This window comes from Anopheles marshallii, chromosome 2 (assembly GCF_943734725.1).
Source record: "Anopheles marshallii chromosome 2, idAnoMarsDA_429_01, whole genome shotgun sequence".
NCBI lineage: Eukaryota > Metazoa > Arthropoda > Insecta > Diptera > Culicidae > Anopheles > Anopheles marshallii.
In genome coordinates this window covers 13,830,955-13,850,778 of record NC_071326.1, presented here as the reverse complement: position 1 = coordinate 13,850,778, position 19,824 = coordinate 13,830,955, and the positions used below count along the sequence as shown (strand labels likewise).

General features: G+C 48.7%; 7 protein-coding genes across 7 annotated transcripts; 5 read left to right on the top strand and 2 right to left on the bottom strand.

Moving 5' to 3' along the window:
- On the bottom strand, positions 1 to 1,679 carry LOC128708940 (uncharacterized). Its single transcript, XM_053803921.1, has 3 exons — positions 858 to 1,679; positions 453 to 782; positions 1 to 360 (listed from the first exon to the last, which is right to left on the bottom strand). The coding sequence occupies exons 1-3, from the start codon at positions 1,677 to 1,679 to the stop codon at positions 1 to 3; spliced, it is 1,512 nt and encodes a 503-aa protein (XP_053659896.1).
- A 2,350-nt stretch (positions 1,680 to 4,029) lies between these two features.
- On the top strand, positions 4,030 to 5,846 carry LOC128719387 (probable cytochrome P450 304a1). Its single transcript, XM_053813011.1, has 4 exons — positions 4,030 to 4,387; positions 4,440 to 4,743; positions 4,885 to 5,165; positions 5,230 to 5,846. The coding sequence occupies exons 1-4, from the start codon at positions 4,030 to 4,032 to the stop codon at positions 5,844 to 5,846; spliced, it is 1,560 nt and encodes a 519-aa protein (XP_053668986.1).
- A 2,630-nt stretch (positions 5,847 to 8,476) lies between these two features.
- Positions 8,477 to 10,232, top strand: LOC128719388 (probable cytochrome P450 304a1). Its single transcript, XM_053813012.1, has 3 exons — positions 8,477 to 9,132; positions 9,265 to 9,533; positions 9,607 to 10,232. The coding sequence occupies exons 1-3, from the start codon at positions 8,477 to 8,479 to the stop codon at positions 10,230 to 10,232; spliced, it is 1,551 nt and encodes a 516-aa protein (XP_053668987.1).
- Positions 10,233 to 11,716: 1,484 nt separating this feature from the next.
- LOC128715835 (probable cytochrome P450 304a1) lies at positions 11,717 to 13,397 on the top strand. Its single transcript, XM_053810756.1, has 3 exons — positions 11,717 to 12,366; positions 12,434 to 12,702; positions 12,763 to 13,397. The coding sequence occupies exons 1-3, from the start codon at positions 11,717 to 11,719 to the stop codon at positions 13,395 to 13,397; spliced, it is 1,554 nt and encodes a 517-aa protein (XP_053666731.1).
- Positions 13,398 to 14,494: 1,097 nt separating this feature from the next.
- LOC128707375 (cysteine and histidine-rich domain-containing protein morgana) lies at positions 14,495 to 15,716 on the top strand. The gene is made up of 3 exons (XM_053802328.1): positions 14,495 to 14,564; positions 14,634 to 15,400; positions 15,471 to 15,716. The coding sequence occupies exons 1-3, from the start codon at positions 14,495 to 14,497 to the stop codon at positions 15,714 to 15,716; spliced, it is 1,083 nt and encodes a 360-aa protein (XP_053658303.1).
- Positions 15,717 to 15,893: 177 nt separating this feature from the next.
- LOC128719398 (RWD domain-containing protein 1) lies at positions 15,894 to 16,634 on the bottom strand. The gene has a single exon (XM_053813022.1). The coding sequence runs from the start codon at positions 16,616 to 16,618 to the stop codon at positions 15,899 to 15,901; it is 720 nt and encodes a 239-aa protein (XP_053668997.1). The 5' UTR covers positions 16,619 to 16,634; the 3' UTR covers positions 15,894 to 15,898.
- Positions 16,635 to 16,877: 243 nt separating this feature from the next.
- Positions 16,878 to 19,037, top strand: LOC128715824 (uncharacterized). The gene is made up of 2 exons (XM_053810745.1): positions 16,878 to 17,047; positions 17,138 to 19,037. The coding sequence occupies exons 1-2, from the start codon at positions 16,878 to 16,880 to the stop codon at positions 19,035 to 19,037; spliced, it is 2,070 nt and encodes a 689-aa protein (XP_053666720.1).
- The last annotated feature ends 787 nt before the right edge of the window (positions 19,038 to 19,824 follow it).

Genomic DNA, 19,824 nt, shown 5'->3' with positions numbered 1-19,824 from the left:
TTATCGCAGCTTTTCTATCAAGCTTTGCATACAATTGTACATGATGGAATCACAATCTGCATAATCGTCTGCCAGCTTCTGACCGAGCACTGCCATTGCCGGATGCTCGGGAAAGTACCGGGGTGCGAGTGCGGTGAGAAACACCAACATCGTCTTACTGACCGACACCAGCGCTTTGGTATTGTACACGAAATCGCTCGATGCACTGGAACGTTTGGCGGCGAGAAGACTTTGCTGCTGCTCGTACTGCTTGAACACGTTGATAAACTCGACCAGATTCGTCTGCAGCCCTATATGGGTAGGCCGGAGTGCTTCCGGTTCGACCGGGAACGTGACCAGTATGAAGAGTAGATTCACACCCTACAGGAAAGAATAGCGTGTGGTAAAGTGGATTCAATGAAATAATTAAAAGCTTGCGGTCAAAATCGAACAGTACAAGCCGCTGTACGTACATGGCAGTATCTACCGTGATCCCTCGAACTGCCCTGACATTTGAGGGCTTCGTGGGGCAGTAGCTGAACGATCTGATGCAGCCAACGGTAGTACCGTCGGTTGTGGAACCCATCGAGACAATCCTGCCGTAGCTGCTCGCAAACCGGTTCGTACAGGTGACACTTTCTGTCGATCGATTGTATCTCGTCCAGCCCGTCGATGATGTAGTTGGGCAGATCTAGCGCGAGCAGCTTCACCAGATACAGCAAGTAGATGCGGGACAGGTTGTGCTTCGTTTGAAACGTAAGCCCGTTCAAAAGCATCTCCATAATGTCGTCCACCGTGCTCCACTGTCGAAATGCATGCAAAACGCATGATCGCTTCAAAGTTTAAGATCGCAGACGCAACAGGCTAACCACACCTACCTGGGTAAAATCATTCCGATCCGCTTCCTCGAGCTCCACGTACAGATAAATGCATTTCCACAGTGCGTCCAGAAACAGTTCCTGGTTGCATTTGTTGGTCAGCTTCTTCGCGTTGTTGTACACCACGTGGTGTATGTTGGTGCGCCGCATGCACGATCGATGCCGCGGTCCCAGCAGGGTGCAAAACAATCTTACGCCCAGCCGCTGATAGGCGGGCTCAGAGAACTCCACCAACGTGATGGCGACCGAGAGAATGTATGCCGCTGCGTCATCGTTCAGCTCCGGTGGGCTAGCAACGTGCAGCGGGTACGGACCGTACAGTAGCTCGATCAACTGCACAAACCCTGTAACGTCGGCCGGATGATACTTCCATTCGGTCGCGGACAGGACCCGTCGATAGTGGCCGTACAAGCGATGCCAAACCCGATCACTGCCCCTGTCAGTCAGCAGTTGCTCCAGTTCGTGGCCCTGGTAGAACAGTGCGATACGCGCACGCAGTGACGCCTGGCCGGTGCGGTACTCCTCACCATGGTCACCTGCTTCCCCTTCGACGCCGTACTGTTCGGCTATCACGAGCGCTAGGTTTGTTTTGAACTCGACGTTATCGTCCTCATTGTACGCATCGTAACCGGTCAGTAGCGTGCCGTGCTCGGCCAGCAGATCGAACACGATCGGTAGCGTACCATCGAGCACGTGCAGAAAATGTTCGAATGTGGCCCGCTCTAGCGGACCGTCGTCGATGCTGGCGTCGAGCAATCGGGGCACTTTGCAGCATCGGATCAGTTCCGTCGCACGTTCCAGCGTTGCTAATCGGACATCCATATCGGACGGTGACAGGGGTGGACAATTGCCGAAATTGCCGCTGGAGGGAGGGCGCAGACACAAATGACAGCCGAGACCAGCCGGTTTGAAGCGTGATAGTGGTGTCCGCTTATCACAGGCTGAAACAATTAGAAAACAAGACGAAATTTCAACTATATGCTCCAGATTGCTTATCACAATTGATGTCGACCATTGGTCGGTCACAATCGGGTGGTCGTAAATTTTAAATAGAAAATCTCTTCATTAATCAACCCATAAATTGGCTGGCGGGTACCGGACCCGTACAGATGGTCCGTTTCAAAGTTCGCGTTTTTTTTTTGCTTCATCAAGCTTCATCAAACAAACATACTTTACGGCCTGTTTTATGTGTTTTAAAACAAAACACACACAAAAAGCATCGGACACAATGTTAAGCAGAAGGTCAACTGCGACAATCAGTCAGTACGGTACTGGTCGTGGGTCATAAAATTTGGAAACCTTTGCTACGGGGCACATGTTTGACGGATGAAGAGTTTGATTTCGTGGGGGGTTTTTTAAATCAACGAGCCGCGTAATGAAATTTTGTTTTTCTCATCTCTTTTTGGCATTAAATGTTCGTTTTAAATGCAATGCACATCTTAATAATAAGAATTTAGGAGCTTGAAAATCTTCTCATCTCGCTTTGATTTAATTCCAATCGTTATGTGTGGTGTGGACATCATCATCATCATCATTAATTCGGGACCTGCCTACCTTTACTGAATGGCACCCATTTATGTATCGACGGTACAGGTCTGTGCAAATAATAATTATGCCATTAAAACGCAAATAAAGCCTCGACCACACCGCACCCGACCAGTTGTTGATGAGCGCACCCTCAACGGGAGCTTGCGTAACTACCGTCGCCTACTACTATTGCGATGTCAATTCAGTGTGTTGAAATTCTTTGTTTGCTTTGATTTTAAAATTCTTGTTCTTTTGTTTTTCTCTCAGTAGGCCGATCATTCTGGGCATCTCTGTGTGTTTTGGTTTGGGTCGAATCGAGATCGCCAGTGTGCCACATCCAACACAGCTCCACTACATTCAACAGATCTCCGGATGGTATCCGAATTCTCCACGAAGAAACATCTTAAATCAATGCTATAATTTAAACGGGGTTGAGACAAAGACGGTGAGTGTCCTTTCCAGTTCCCTTTTCCATCTCGCATCGAAACCCCTTCGGTGGATGAGAACCTTGTGTAGAACGAACAGCGAGAAACACACACGGTACGGCAATAAGATTAAGAGTCCGAAACGCATTTTCCGTCACCATGGTAACGAAGTTGTTTCAACCACCAAAACTGTACCACACAGCTATACTGCACACTTTTACGCAATTGCTGCAACGAAGAACCCTTCCCTTTCCATCGGCCAAATGGAACGATGCTTACGATGCCCTTCTTAGGGTGCGGATAAAAAGGGAGAGAAAGTATACTGCGAGCTATCCTTTTTCTTTGTTGATGCGCAGTTTTTTTCTCGATACGCATCTCAATCATCTCTTCAAGATTGCTGGAATACACGCAGTGGTTCCTAACCGTAAGGTGAAATTACACGGTTTAGATATTGGAAAATAGCTTAATGTTAGCATGTTTAGATCATGCTGAATAAAATCGGCAGAAATGAACCCCCATCGAGATGTATAATAATGAGAAATATGATCCAATTATTGTATACACATTCACGAGAACTTAAATATAAAAAGGATTTGCAAAAAAAAAATACTAAATTTTACCATTTTATAGCCGCATGGACCAGTTGACAAGCACTGAGTGCTGGAGAACCGCATCTTCTAAAACCGCACTGCGCGGCACCTATTCCGCCCGGTTCCTATTGCGCCCTGAGGAACGGTGCCGTTGGATATATTGCGCCTTCTAAAAATACGCTTCACTTCACATCACCTCCCATCGCGTGTTTATGTATTGCTGCGCTCCGCTCGTCCTCTGCCAGGGCGGAAACGCATCGCATCGTACACAGATCCATCTGGTACACTTTTGGAGACACAGAACACTCGCACACACAGCCCCGAAACTGAGGGAAACCAACACGAAACAAAGCGGGTACAAACAGAACGAAACTACGACATCGGCATCGGTCATTTATCCGATTCGGGCCACAACGCCAATAGCCAGCCAACCCATGCTACGATGTCAGCAGTGGCATTCAGTCGGTCGTGAACATTTGTCGAATTCGGAAGATTAAATCTCAACACCGGGAAGTGTGCGTGTGTGTGTGTGTGTTGGGTTGTGATAAACGTTTTTGATTTGGCGTCTAATTATCCACCTCTTATCCGTGCGGTCGATCAACTCGGGGTCGTTATCCGGTTGCGCTAAGCATGATATTATCAACGATGGATTTAATTCTAGCGGCACTGGTCGTACTGATCGTTTCGTACACGATAAGGTACGTGCTGCACCGTCCATCCGCAAGATTTCCACCTGGACCACCGAGGCTTCCACTACTCGGCAGCTATCCATTCCTGCTGGCACTTAACTACAACCATCTGCATCGGGCCGCTGCCAAGCTATCCCAGCTGTACAACAGCAAACTCGTCGGGTTGTATCTCGGCCCACATCCAGCGATCGTGGTGAACGATCACGACACCGTACGTCAGGTGCTGCAGCGCACTGAGTTCGACGGGCGGCCAGACCTCTTTCTCGCCCGGTTACGCGACGAACAGTACGCACGACGAGGTAAATGGCACGATCGCACGTTTTTCCCGACGGCTCACACATTTTCTTCCAGGCATTTTCTTCACCGATGGCGACAGCTGGCGGGAGCAGCGAAAGTTTTTCCTGAAAACGCTCCACGAGTACGGTTTCGGTAGGCGCAGCGATGCTGTGGAGCAGGACTTGCAGACCGGTCTGCTGGAAGTGATCGCACTGCTCAAGGACGGCCCACAGCACGAACACGAACGCACCGTTGTGGACGGTACGCCGACCGGAAATGCCCACTGTCCGCAGCTGTTTTTTGCCCTCTACTCTAACGTGCTGTTGCGCATGCTGACCGCAACCCGTTTGGAGCGGGAAGATCAAGCGGTGCTGTTCGAGTGAGTAACACAACAATGAAGTTCCGTGTGGTTTGTGCGGTCGGTTTTGGTTAATTTATTCATGAGCTGGTTCCCACACACACACACACACACACACACATACACACACACACACACACACACACACACACACACATCTAGTGTGGGCAAATGTTCGCTTGCTTTCCATCGGCAGGGTGACGATTATGGACTGGCGTTAAGCTACATCCCCTGGATACGGCATGTGCTGCCGGGATGTAGTCGCTATCGCTTACTGAGGCAGGTGAACCAACAGGCGAACGGCGTTATTCGGGCGCTCGTGGAAAAGTGTGAACAATCGTACAATGAGGATGACATCCGCTGCTTTATCGATGCGTACATACGTGAAATGCGCCGTACTGGCGGCAAGCCGACGAGTGGCAGTGATGCATTTGGGTTTGAATGTAAGCTCGTGTCTAAGAACGATCGCTACTCTAAACAAACTGACCGATATCTTCCGTCCCGCAGATGATCAACTCATCATCGGTTGTGCTGACTTCCTGGTTCCGGCGTTTTCTGCCATACCGGCCAAACTTGGTCTCATACTGGAACGACTCGTAGCCCATCCTTCCGTGGTGGAACAAATGTACGCCGAGATCGAGCAGCACGTGGGTCTAGCGAGGTTGCCCCTGTTGGACGATCGTGCCCATCTGCCGTACTGTGAAGCCGTCCTGCGCGAAGCACTGCGGATCGATACACTCGTACCGTCCGGCATTCCCCACGTAGCCACCACCGATACCGAGCTTGCCGGGTTCCAAATTCCCCAGGGCACACTGATCATCAACGGCTTGGATTACGTCAATCATCAGGAGGATGTGTTCCCGGAACCGTACACCTTCCGCCCGGAACGGTTCCTCAACGGTGAAGGTAACCTGGCCCCCGAACAGGATCGTTCCGTACCGTTCGGTGCGGGTAAGCGCGTTTGTGCCGGTGAAACCTTCGCACGCAATGCGCTCTTCCTCACGATCACAACGCTCGTCCAGCAGTTCACCTTCACGGTGGAACATACACCCGATCCCGCTCGTCATTTGACCGGTGTCATCCGTACCGCGCCAGATTTTAAAATTAAGTTTACGGCTCGTTAGAAGAGCCGGGTCCTGTGCTTGCTTTATTGTCACATGTGAACCCATTGTTTAAAACCTTCAAAACTCTCAAGCACAGTTGACTTTGCAGACGTTTGTGTACGTTTTCGCGTGTGTGTTTATCGGTAATCATAGTGTGTAAATGGCAAATACTCGCGCAATGCAAATAAAATGTGTCTGTATCACCAGTAACATTGAACAGTTGACCGCCCCGGCTGTAGCGCTTGATTGAGCTTGTACTTAAAGCCCCTCGGCGTTCGACACCACGTTCCGATATCGATGGCAAACTTGAACTCATTCGAACTTACCTATTATTAGGGTTGTTACTGGGGCGCATAGTGGTACAAGAAGAGTTGAAGAGCTGCATTGTCAGGAAATTTCAGATTATTGTCCAAAATGGCGAGTATTAACCGAACCCTTTTCTCTGTTTAAGTTATAAAACAAACAAAATAATTAAACAAAATAAAAGTACTACTTAAGATCTTATTAAGGCACTTCAAGTCAATCGGTTCTTGGGTTGTAACTTCATGAATATTCAAGATATTGGCAACTTTTACCAATTATTTAGGAGAGCTTCTGCTTCAAGAACCTGCAGATGCTACATAGCGACTTCCTGCGATTGGTCCAACCGTTCCGTTCCAGTGCTGTCCGACAGTCCGACCCGATGCTTTGAATGTCCACCGAATTCAATGTAATCGCTGATGTGTTTCAGTTGACAGCAGGGCAGTATTTTATCGCTTCAACACTTCAGAAATAGACTTCGTCCCGTGCCTTGGCCGTCGTCGTAATTCTTAAGGTTGATTCAAGCATAGCTTTTCCTCTTTCGGTGGTCAAGAGTTAACATTTTCGGACGAGATGCTCTGTTCGTGCTACAGCAGCCACATGATGTCCAACATGATGGTAAACTCCAACATGAAATATTAGCATTCCTGAATCCAATATGCACATCCCACGCGCCCCAAATGCATTGTCCATGATGATTGGGGGCGCAAAGCTCCCAGACACGGACTCTTTCCTTGGTATTCTTTGAAAAACAATGTCAAATAGCTTTACGACAGTAGGTTGAAGCCTGTAGCTCTAGAACACCTCTACGGAGATTGAACTACTACGTGGTGATCAGCAGGACGGAGCATCAGAACATACGGGCATTTGGTCCACAACCTGGTTTCTGTACGTTTCAGCCTTCTTCTTGGACAACAGTTTGTGGATTGCCAGATTCCAAACCGACAGTCGATTTTCAACGAATACAAGGACATCAATTTGGACCAGTTCCAGACGGTAATTCTCAATTCTCGAAAAAAGATCCCCTTGCAAGTCGAGCGTGCTGTTTGTTTCTGGCTCGAGTAACAAGTGAAGCTCGTGAAGTCATTACCCGTTAAAGATTAATGAAGATGTCTTCTTCTTCTTCCTCTTCCTGGTGTAACGACCTACTAGGTCATGGCTGCAATTTCTGGCTTACTAGACTTGTTTTACCAATAAGCCGGACTAAGGACTAGTAAGGACTGACTTACTTCGAGGGATTGTTCCGGATGGGATATTGGACAGGTTCTGTTATGGACGCCGCTACCAATAAATCACCGACGGGACCGCCCTTAATGTAGATTAAAAATCACGAAAAAAATCATCTTATGGTCCAACAGCATCTATGCACCAACTCGACCGGTCTGGTCTCGAGACATTCTGCGTACAGTTCAACCCCGTTCCGGTGCAGGTCGATGCTTCACATAGCTGCTGAACTGCGAAGCGTTCACCTTCGCGATATCATCGCAACGCTTCAAGGTTAGACCCCAGCTGCTACCGTGTCCGTCGTATCCTACGAAACCGGGTGTTCGATTTAATAGGTTTGTGTTCCTTCGGTTTTGTTTGCCTCGCAACTAGACCTCGGGTCACGGGTTGCACAGATAAAAAGCACAATTCATGCTGTCCTGCTTAATGAGTCTGGCCGTATGTCTCCTTCCGCTTTCCGCAAAAGCACTAATGCCACACGAAACCTCATGCTTCAAAAGCACAAGTCACTCCAGATGCGAAATTTCGATTCGACAATTGCGTCTGTATGCAATTTGCGTGCGCGGACATTAAAAACTCGGCTCCATCCAGCAGCCCCAAATTCCGTCGCGATAAGAATGTTTACCATTATTGAAAAAAGTTTCGCAAAAACAAATTCGTTCCATCGTAAAAAACAAAAATTAATCTCCGTTTTTTGTGTGTCGCCACAAACAGTAGCCGTCATACAGAGTCTACCGAATCCGATCGTGGCGACGGCGTTCCGCTGTGTGCTCAGACAAATAGGTTAGTTACATGAAAGCATCTTGTCAACCGTCAACTAGTGCCCTAGCGAGATACTGGTTGTACTTCATCGCTTCACGATTAAAAGGAGATAATTGCATGCGTTTGATGGATGAGTGTCCACACACACACACACTAGCATGTGTGCACACACGGAACTACTAAACGACCACATCGATGTGTTGTTCGCGCCCTCTGAAGGGGTATTTTCCTGTCCAACTGAATGTGTGTGTGTGTGTGTGCGCTCCCGATCACCGGGGTGGGGTGGGGGGCGGCGATGACAGGTTGGTTATCTCGTTATAAAAAGTCTTCAGCAAACCCCGAACCGGTTCAGTTGCCAGTGAGAGATGTTGGCTACCACGACACTGCTCCTGTGGGGAGTGGCCATCTTGTTGGTGCTGGTTCGGCTGCTGCGATCACCGTCCAGCCGGCCGGGGAAAAACTTTCCACCCGGTCCGCCCGGCCTGTTCCCCGTCTTGGGCGATTACGGACTGCTGCTGCTGATCAACTATCGGCACCTGCACAAGGCGGCCCTCTCGTTGGGCGATTTCTATCGTACGAAAATTTTGGGCATTTCGCTCAAAAACTTCCCCTCGATCGTGGTGAATGATCTCGTGGTGGCAAAGGAAGTGCTGAACAGTAAAGTGTTTGACGGTCGGCCGGATCTGTATCTGGCGCGGTTGCGCGATAAGGACTTTAACCGGCGTGGCATCTTCTTTACCGATGGGCCCAGCTGGAAGGAGCAGCGTTGGTTCATTCTGCGGTATCTGCGCGATTACGGGTTCGGTCGGCGGTTTCCGCAGCACGAGGCCGAAGTGAACAGTGAGCTGCTCGTTTTGATCGATCTGCTCCGGGACGGACCGAAGTATGAGCATGAGAAGGAGATCATGCGCGACGGTTACGTCAAGTGTCCGAATGTGTTGTTCAGCTGCTTTGCAAACGCATTCCTGCAGATTATGTCCGGCGAACGGTTAACGCGCGAGGAATCGGCCGTGCTGTACGAGTGAGTGCATTCTATTTCTACGATGTGAAAGAAAACGAGCGGTTATTAGTGTGTGCTGGGACGGCGGCTAGTGTCATCCGTGTCCGATTCAACCATCCTCAAGCATTCCTTTTTCGCTTTGCCCCTTCGCAGAACCGGCTCGAACGCGATGATATTCCAACGGAACGGGGACGACTACGGTACGATACTCAGCTACTTCCCGTGGCTTCGCCACGTCTATCCCTTTTCGCGCAAGTTCAACACAATCCGCGAGGCGAGCATGAATGTGAACGGTTTCATGCAGACGATCATCGACAAATACCGGGACACGTACGACGAAAACCATGTGCGTTGCTTCCTGGATCTGTACTTCCGGGAGATGGTGAAATGCACCCCGCAGGAACCGAACTTTACCTTCCAGCGTAAGAATCCGGCGGCCGCCCGTATGCTTCTCGCTGCAAATCCACCACTCGCCCTTTCATCTCTCCATTACAGAGGATCAGTTGCTGCTCGGTTTGGTCGATTTCTTCTTTCCCGCCATCTCCGGCGCAACCACCCAGATAGCGATGCTGTTCGAACGGTTGCTCCACAATCCGCACGTAATACCACGGATCCAGCGCGAAATCGATGAGGTCGTCGGTCACGGACGGCTGCCCACGCTGGACGACCGTGCCCAGCTCTCGTACACCGAGGCAACGTTGCGCGAAGCCTTGCGCATCGATACGCTCGTACCGTCCGGGATCGCCCACCGGGCACAGGAGGAAACGTCACTGCGCGGGTACGACATCCCGAAGGACACGTTCGTGCTGATCGGGCTGGATGCGATCCACAACCAGCGGGAGTACTGGGGCGATCCGGAATGTTTCCGGCCGGAACGGTTCCTCGACGACAGCGGCAAGCTGTGCCTGGCGAAGGATCTTTCCGTGCCGTTCGGGGCCGGGAAGCGACTGTGCGCCGGCGAAACGTTTGCGCGCAACATTATGTTTCTGACGCTGGCCGCTTTGATGCAGAACTTTAACATACGCCAGCCGCCGAATGCGCGGTTGCCGGATTTGAGCAATCGGCACACCGGTGTCATTATCACGCCGGATGATTTTTGGTTAAAGTTTGTGCCGAGATGAAGCCGATTGGGTGTTTTTTGTTTTGTCTTGTGACATATACTTAAAGTGCTATTCTCTATGTTATTCTACGTTATGTACGGACACTCGCCAACGAGTTTAATACGTTTCAGTGTTCTGCTCGTTGTACGGGCGGTTATTTCCCGTGCAATTTTTCACGGAAAGTGGCCATTATAGTGGCCATCCAAGGTGCAGTTAATTTGTTAATCGACCTGATATAATATGAAAAATATACTCGCTTATTAATAATTTCTCGATAATGAACAAATATTGAACGAAAATGAGAAAAAGGGTCTTTTATACGATCTTCATCTCTGTGTCTCTTCAGTACTTTCAGAATGTCTTCGGTTGCAAGGTCTAGTTCAGTTCGTTAAAAAGTTGGTTCGGTTGGTGGCAATGATCGGAGCTGCTTCTGATCATTCCATATGAGTGAAAAGCATCTTTCATCATCGACCTGAGCTTAACTTCGACGACGACAATTCCCAGGAATTATATTGCTCAAAATTCCATTTTCGAAACTTGACCCGTTGAAACGAGTACTAATTTCGTACCGTTTTGGTTTGAGATCTCTTTGGGAAAAGCTTGATATAAATGGATATTTCTTATGAGGGAATTAACAATAACCCCAGCAGTAATACTGACGAAATCCTCTTAGGCATTTGATGGTATGGAATTTATGAATTTTTTTTTTTCCAATTCGACGATCGAAGCTCTGACTACTAGGGAACTTGTACCGTTCCAGTACTCATACACACTTCAGATGTATGGACTTTAACCAACACTGACGAAACTCTCCCAGTTGCGTTCCAGACCAAGACGGCTTTCTCTCTCACTTTTTTCTCGGTGTAACGACCTTCTAAGGTCATGCCTGCCATTTATGGCTTACCAGACTTGATTTTACCACGTAACTGGATAGTCAGTCCTTGCTACAGGAAGATGGCTGTCTATGTGTGGAAGTTACAGTGACGAACTTTATTAGCAGCAGAAGGAACGCACCGTCTTACAGTGAATAAGACTCCAATGACACGGTTACGTAATGCGAATGATACCGGACTACCCAACCGGTAAAATCGTTTCGGGTCGTCGATATGGACGGAGGTGCCTTAGTAGGTCCATCTTAAGATGGAGTGCTGACGTTGATACGTCCGACAGTAAAGACCGAAATATTAGATTGCCAGAAGACGGCGCTCGACCGTGATTGCAGCAGGCCGCGAACGCGATACTACTGTTTTTAAGATGAACTATTTGTTATACGATACAATTAAAATATAATAAAAAAAATGCATGATTTATGGTTCCTCACCCAAAACGTCCATGAATGTCAGTGTCCGTACGCGTCCGCTTAATCAAGTTCAAATTTGCGGTACGTTGCGTGCTAAACGAACGTTAGCCCATACACCGTGGTGCAAAGCGAATCAATTGTGGAACTAGGTTTATAAAAGGGGGCGCATAGTTTATTTTCAATTCACTTCTTCAAACCGATTCAAATGGCTATCGTAAGTGCGTTTCTTTGGTCCGCGGTGGTACTGTTGTTCGCGTACCGGTTCTATCTGCACAACATTAAACGGCCTCCCAATTTCCCACCTGGACCACCCCGGTTGCCCTTCCTGGAAGATTATGGACTGCTGTTACTGCTCAATCATCGCCATCTCCATCGGGCCGCGCACAAACTGGCCAGGTTCTACAGAACCAAAGTGCTCGGACTGTCGCTGGTAGGTTACCCAGCGCTCATTGTCCAGGATGGTACCATTGCCCGGAAGTTGCTGGCACGGCGCGAACTGGACGGACGTCCGAATCTCTTTTTGGCGCAGATGCGCCAGAGAGAATTTAAGCTACGCGGCATCAATTTCATCGAAGGGTCAGCCTGGAAGGATCAACGATGGTTCTTCTTGCGGCATTTTCGCGATTATGGGTTCGGTAGACGGTCGGAGCAATACGAACGGGAGGTGGAGGACGAACTACAGAAGATGGTGGACCAGCTTACGTCACACCAGCGGTACGAGTACGAACGTGACTTTATACAACCCGATGGGGTGGTCAAGTGTCCGGATGTGTTTTTGATACCACTCACAAACATGTTCCTGCAACTAGCGATCGGTGAACGGTACGATCGTGCCAGGGCCAAATCGTTGGTGCAGTAAGTACAGCAATGATCGAATGGTTCCCCGTCCTCTATAATCAAATGCGATCCCATCGTTTCACAGAGCCGGACGAAACGGACTCCTGTTCGTGCGAAATGCCGACGATTACGGAACGGTCTACAGTTACTTCCCGTGGATACGGTATGTGTACCCGTTCACGATCAGATACAACAAAATCCGTGATGGAATGATGGGGGCGTGCCAATTCCTGGAAACGATTATCAACAAGCAAATGCAAACGTTTGATGCGAACAATCCGCGCCACTTCGTCGATGTTTATCTGCGTGAGATGCAAAATCATGTCCCACAGGATAATGAACCAACGTTTCAATGCAAGTGTGCTGGTAGAAGTTTAAATATAATTCTCTAACCAGGCTCCTTCCTTTTGATAGATGATCAGCTAGTGCTTGGACTGGCCGATTTTATGCTTCCCTCCACTTCCGGTACTGCCGTGCAACTATCAATGCTTCTCGAACGACTGCTGCTTAATCCCGAGGTGCTACAACGAATGCAACGGGAGATCGATGATGTTGTGGAACGGGACCGTCTTCCGACGCTGAACGATCGCATCAATCTACCGTACACCGAGGCAACGCTACGGGAGAGTATGCGGATAGATACGCTGATCCCTTCCGGAATAGTGCATCGGGCGCAGCAGAACGTCACGTTTGAACAGTACAACATACAGGAGAATACACTGCTTCTGTTCGACCTGGACAGTATCAACAATCAGACGGATGTGTGGGGTGATCCGCGCACCTTCCGGCCGGACCGTTTTCTGGACGAGACTGGCAGCCTGGTGCTCTCCAAGGATCGCTCGCTTCCATTCAGCCTAGGCAAACGGGAGTGTCCCGGAAAGACGTATACACGCAATACAATGTTTCTAATTGTGGCCACACTTGCGCAACGATTCGATCTTCGTCAGCGCGATAGTGATCCTTTGCCGGACATTTCGAAACGGCGCACCGGTTTGTTGCACGGGCCGGATGATTTTTGGGTGCGATTTGTACCGAGAGCCGCCAATTGAACATGAAAAAACATACACAGCTATAAAATATCGCTGGTTAACACATTTTTACTCACCTTTTGGCGTCCTTATGAAAGAAATCACAGTAAATCACTCATTTAAAACCCATCTCAAGCTAATCGCTTGTTTATGTTTAATACTGGAATTAACTGATGCAAACAAATATGCCAAACTGCATCAACTGTGGTACCCAAGGAACAATTTTTACAATCCTAGGATTATTCTAGGATTCTACGACTATTCTAAATTATCCTGGGATATCGGTTTAAAATGGTAAAGAAACCAAATATAATCGATCAAGCAACGTTTATTTATGCTATCTATTCAAAAGTTCGCAGGAAACTCATCGGAATTGCATGCTACCGGCGTTCTTTGGCGGTAACGGAGCTGAATGTGTTTGCGTGTATGAAGCGAAGTGTTGCAAGGATACGCATAGTGTTTTGCAACATCAATAAGTGTTTAAAATAGGAAAAAGGTGAGGTAATCAACTCTAACTGTGTTCTTATGATAAATGAAATTAAATCTCTATTCATGCACTAGAAAACGTGCATTAAATAATATAAAACATGCTGCATATTTGTATCTACTCACATACGAAAAAATCTGTGGTGCAAGCGCAGCCATTGTCGCCGCTGTCGCGAGAAAATGAAAGCCAAACACCGGGACGGCCCCTTACTCGTTCCTTCCACACTTCTCTATGGACCGAACAGTGCTGCTGTTTGGTCGATAATTTGGCCCAAAACCGGCCAATTTTTCGCTTCGTGGGCGCGTTGAAACCCGAAGCAGCATCTCGGAGTCGTTGCGCGAAGTTTGACAACTGAAGCATGGTTTGTTTGGATCGCATCTGTCAACGCGCAAATCGTGCTTTCTTTGCAGCAAACAGAAGAACAAAAAAACATTAGCGGCAGAAAATAGTTTTGCGAAAGCGCATCTTCCTGTTGTTTCTCGAACGTTCGCGTTGATTTAACAAGGATAAAATTAACGAACACTATAATACTTTTCAGATTGTGCATTTGCTGAAGTTTTCGTGTCCCGTATCGACGGAATACCATAAACGGAGAAAAATCTAAACACGAACAAAAGTACGATCCGGAACCATGCCGCCTACGGTCGTCTGTTACAACAGAGGATGCGGTCAAAGCTTTGACCCACAAAACAATAGCGAAGGTGCGTGAGATTCACACATTTTTACACAATCTATTTGGGCTAGTTTCTCATCAAGCATTCATCTTCAAGACTGTGTTCATCATCCCGGTGTGCCCTTTTTCCACGATGCCTACAAAGGATGGACGTGCTGCAACAAGAAAAGCGTGGACTTTACGGAGTTTCTCAACATCAAGGGTTGCACCCGTGGGCTGCATTCAAACGAAAAGCCACCAGAGCCAGAAAAGCGTAAAGAAGACACTTCTTTGTCGAACGAAGCGGCTCCGGTTGAGGTGAAGATTCGAGAACCGATTCGTCCCACCATGGAACGTCCCTCATTCGAGACGGCACTAACCTCGTTGGATCCATGGGTAGCACCGGCCTTCCGGAAGCAGATTGATGAAATGCCAGCTGTTGCTGTGAAGAAGAAGACGCCCACTGATATCGCTGCTATCGAGGCTGGGGCGGTATGTAAGCATGGTGGCTGTAGCTGCACGTACGAGGATGCCAAAACGAGCGATGAACCCTGTGTATATCATCCAGGCGTACCGATCTTTCACGAGGGGATGAAATTTTGGTCATGCTGTCAACGGAAAACTTCCGACTTTACTGCCTTCATGAATCAGGCCGGGTGTGAAACGGGCAAGCACCTGTGGGTCAGTGAGGAAGACGAATCGAAAACGATCAAGTGCCGGCTGGATTGGCATCAAACGGCCACTACGGTGGTGGTGACGGTTTATGCGAAAAACTATCACTACGCCAAGAGTTACGTTCGTGTGAATCCGATTCGATTAGCCATTTGCTTGGTGTTTCCGCAGCAGGATGGAAACCAGTACAACGTGGATATGGAACTACGTGGGGTAAGCGAAATTCAAAGCTTAGAAGAGCGGAACTCGTTGATTAATATTGTTCCTCTACAATCAAATTTAGGTGATTGATGTGGCACAGTGTAAGGTTCAAATGTTCGGCACAAAAGTGGAAATAACGCTGGTCAAGGGAGAAGCAGGTACATGGGCCAATCTGGATTTCCCGCGAGCGAAAAGCGGCGAGCAACAGAAGCAAGTTACGGTCAAAGCGGACAGCAGCAGCAATGCAGAAGACAATGATTCTGACGTGGATTTGGAAGATCTGGAGCCAACGATGCGTACGGCAACAATAACAGAAGTAACGGAGTAAAGGGAACGAATCTTCACTGCAAAACACAGCGATCGATTTCTGCTCCTATTGTGGGACATGCCTCCGCCGAAGAATGCAATAAACTGGAACAGGTCCCGTAAGGTATAACTTTCACTGTATTTCGGCAGTTCACAGTCTTTTCAAGCAACAAGCAAACTCCATCCGACATTCATCCAACACGCCTACTCTGGCACATAATCCTCATCGTCCGTGTCGGAATCCAGATCAAGATCATCAATGTTTTGGAACAGCGACTCATCGATACGCACATTTTCGATCGATTCTCCCGCATCCATGAGGAACTTCAGGTCGGACTCGTTGAGCGTATTGTCGTTGAGGAACAGTTCCCGTCCAGTTAGCTTGCGCGACTCGGCCGCTACCTTTTCTTTCCGCTCCGTAATGCCCATATCCTGCTCGAACTGCAGCTTCCACACCATGAACGATTCCACCGTGACGCGCGTTCCTTCGAACTTCTTCATCTCTTCCTCTTCCTTCCTTCGTTTCGCTTCTTCCTTGGCCGTTTCTGCCGCATTTTTCAGCTCGTCGTACTTCACGTTCAGCCACTCCTGGGCGGACGATACCAGCGAGAAGATCATCTCGATACCGATATTCTCCTCTATCGTTTTGTGGAAGTGTTCCAACAGTTCCTCCTCGTAACCATCGTGGAAGTTTGACGGTTCTTCGATCTCCACCAGCGGTGCCGTGTCGGGATACTTTTCTGTGTATGTGAACAGCAGCTTGCAGGAAAGGCCTTCGGTTTCTACCTCCGGATCGTACTCGGTGGTCGCGATCGGTAATCGGAACTTGTGCGGTTCCGTTTCCAGCACTTCCAGCTCGCCGCAGTAGATCGAATCGAGCGCTTCGATTTCATTACATTGGTCCTCGCGGTGATTGCGCTCCATCGGGCAGGCAGGAAGTATCGGTCGGGCGGGTGCTGCGTTGCGATGTCCTTCAATTTGGGAGGCAAATTTCACATTTGTTTATTCGTATTCCGGCTTGTTATTTTGCCCGAGCAAACACACGGCAATATTGCAGCTGCAAACTGTCACACCTGACACGTCGAGAGCTGTCAATTTTGACACAGCGCAAAGGGCGAGAAAAACATAAATAATCGCAATCAAAACAACGTTCTGCGGGCCTCTCAGCTGATGTTTTACGGGAATGGTGCACCGAAACATGGAGATTCGTCATATGGCGTTCCACCTGGAAACGCTGGCACATATCCTGGACACCAGCGAAGGTTGGCGTGATTTTCTGTACTTGATTCCAAGGAACCTGGCCGATCTTTCCAAGGAGGAGTACGTACTCAAATACACAGGTTTGAACGAGAGGTGAGTCATTCTTGCGTGGCTGCGGTTCTTTCAGCCAAAATCCAGTACGTTAAATGTGCCGCTGCTTATCGGGCGTGTTTTCGATTGTAGCATTCTCGAGAAGGAAAGTCAAAAAGGCAACACATCCCCGGCGAAGTTGCTTCTCGACGAATGGGCCATATCCGGACAAGTGCGACCAACGGTCGATCATTTGCTTACGTTGTTGGTCCGCGCCAAACAGATCCGTGCTGCAGAATATGTGACAACACTGCTGAAAGAAAAGCCTCCCGCCCGACCGAGCGATGGTCCGGGTGCGCCGATAGACGTAACAATACCCGAAGATTATCAGACGGAATCGTTGCTGAACGGAATGAGCTACCCAAGCTCGACCATCTTGCTCAACGCAGAATCGATGACTATCGACAACAACCGGGACTATTACGATAAAATGTGCCCAATGAAACGGTTTGAAATCAAGGAAAAGACTTCATCCATTGCGGATGGTGAGTTGCCAGTGTTTTCGTCCAGCAACAACGATACCCGATCGAATGGTTCGGATTCTTCTGACATACGCAATCCGGTAATGGTGGAACGCTACCCTGGGCAACTTCCCGGACCGTCGAGTCCAAACAAATCACCTTTCAAACCACGTGAGGACGTCGTGCTGAAGGGTCCGATGTCAGCGAACAGATCACCGTTGTTGGACGTCACGCCGGACGGTAAACAGTCACGGGAGGCTGAGTCGTCTAAACTTCAAAACGATCGCAACTATGAGCAGGTGAATAAAGAAATCAACGAGCCGAACGCTCCAAACCTATCCATGCTGGGCCTGGCAGATAGCGTGAAGGAAAACAATGGTGCTCCTGAAGGACAACAGAAAGACATTCCGGCCATATCTTTCTTGCTGGGATCGGGAATCGATTCAAACAGCGCAAACAATACACAGGGCAATATTCCAATGTGGTCTGCGCTTGTTTCGGATACTAGTTCGTCCAGTACGCTGGAAAGCGGGAGAAGCTCTTCGGCAATAATACCCCCAAGTGGTGATTCCGTAAGTGACTTGATCAAGTTCCCATCATCCGCTTTGATCATTGCCGAATATCCTTACGAGCTGCTGCGTAACGTCACCGACGATTTTAACTCGGCACAATTCACCAATGGAAGCCTGCTTGCACCGGACGGTCGTTCAATTGGTGCCGGAGGTTTTGGCGCAGTATTTTTGGCGCTCAATCTCACACCATCCATTCCCGTGGCAGCAGTAAAACGCCTCGATCCGGACAAGTACAAGTTTCGGGAAAAATTCGATCTAGAACTGGCCATACTTTCGAAACATTCGCATGCGAATGTGGTCCGCCTGTTAGGTTCCAGTTCGGACGGGCCTCAGCTGTGTTTGGTCTACGAGTACCTGAAGGATGGCAATTTAGAGACGGCTCTATCGTCAGTACGTACCGGCCAGCGACAGATGGTGGCCGCAGTGCGTCTAAAGTACCTGCAAGCTATCGCCAACGGAATTACATTCCTGCACGAAACAGCCAAAATCATTCACCGTGATGTGAAATCGGCCAACATTCTGCTGGACGGTTCTGTTGCAAAGCTGTGCGATTTCGGGCTGATCAAGCGTACCAGTTCGCGCACGACGACCAGCATCATTGGCACGAACGCGTACATGGCACCGGAGGCGGTGCGTGGCGATGTATCACCGGCGCTGGACATTTTTGCATTCGGTATCGTGATTGCTGAAACCGTCACCGGCGAACCGGTGCTGGCGGAGAAGGAATCTCGCAGTGAAATCGATCTGGCCGGTTACATATGCCGCCAGAGAGCGGAAGGGCGAGATTTGGGCTCGCTCGTTGATGGGCGTGCCGCGGGTGGCAACAATCAGGACCAATGGTATGCAGCCGGAAGAACACTGTTGGAGATTGCGATAAAGTGCATGGGCGAAAAGTGGAGCCGACCGACCAGTGGTTCGCTAGCGGTTGCGATAGCTAGCGTACGGTTAGTGCCTTCATAATGAAAGGGTCCGCATACAAGTGCAATTCATAATCATCTAGTGTGACAACATTCGTGCAATATGAGGGTATTGGCTGTTCAGTTCTGTTCCATCCATCCACACGCACAAGAAATACTCCTATCAGCCAAGGATGCTATACAAATTCTTTGCTGCTTTTATACCTTTACGACGTATATGTTGGCTAACGTAAGATAGAATAGTCTTTTTTGTTAAATTCTTTTATATTATAACGTTAAAGCTTTTATATCCTTAACATACAAAAAAAAAAACAAAACACTCTCCATTCAAATGTGTGTGAAAAGCGTAAGGCAGAGTGCGTTGGCAATGGCTAGTGGCGTTTTACATCGAACGAATGTAAACAACGTTTATGGTTAGTTCCTTAAAGACGAATAAACCGCACAGCTCCAAACAGCTGACCGTTACATTTGAACCGGTTCATATAATTCAATAACTTGCCAGCCTAGCGGTAATAGAAATCTATAACCCTCGATCCGAAAATGTGACCATTTGATTCGTTTGGCGGGAATCACTCGAGTGTAACACGGGCCCAAAACGCACTATCCTTTCCAAAACTGTCCAGCGGCTTGTTTGGTATGCATCGACGACTTTGCTCCGTACCACGCGACAACGACGAACGGCAGATACGAATGTTGCCTACCCCCCGATCCCAAGCACGCGGTCACAGTGCGCGTGCCGCCCTTCGTACCTCGATCCGGTCCATTACCTTCGCGAGCTTAATTGGTTTTGTGGTCAGTTCAGAAGATCTTTTGATCACGGCCTCGAAATC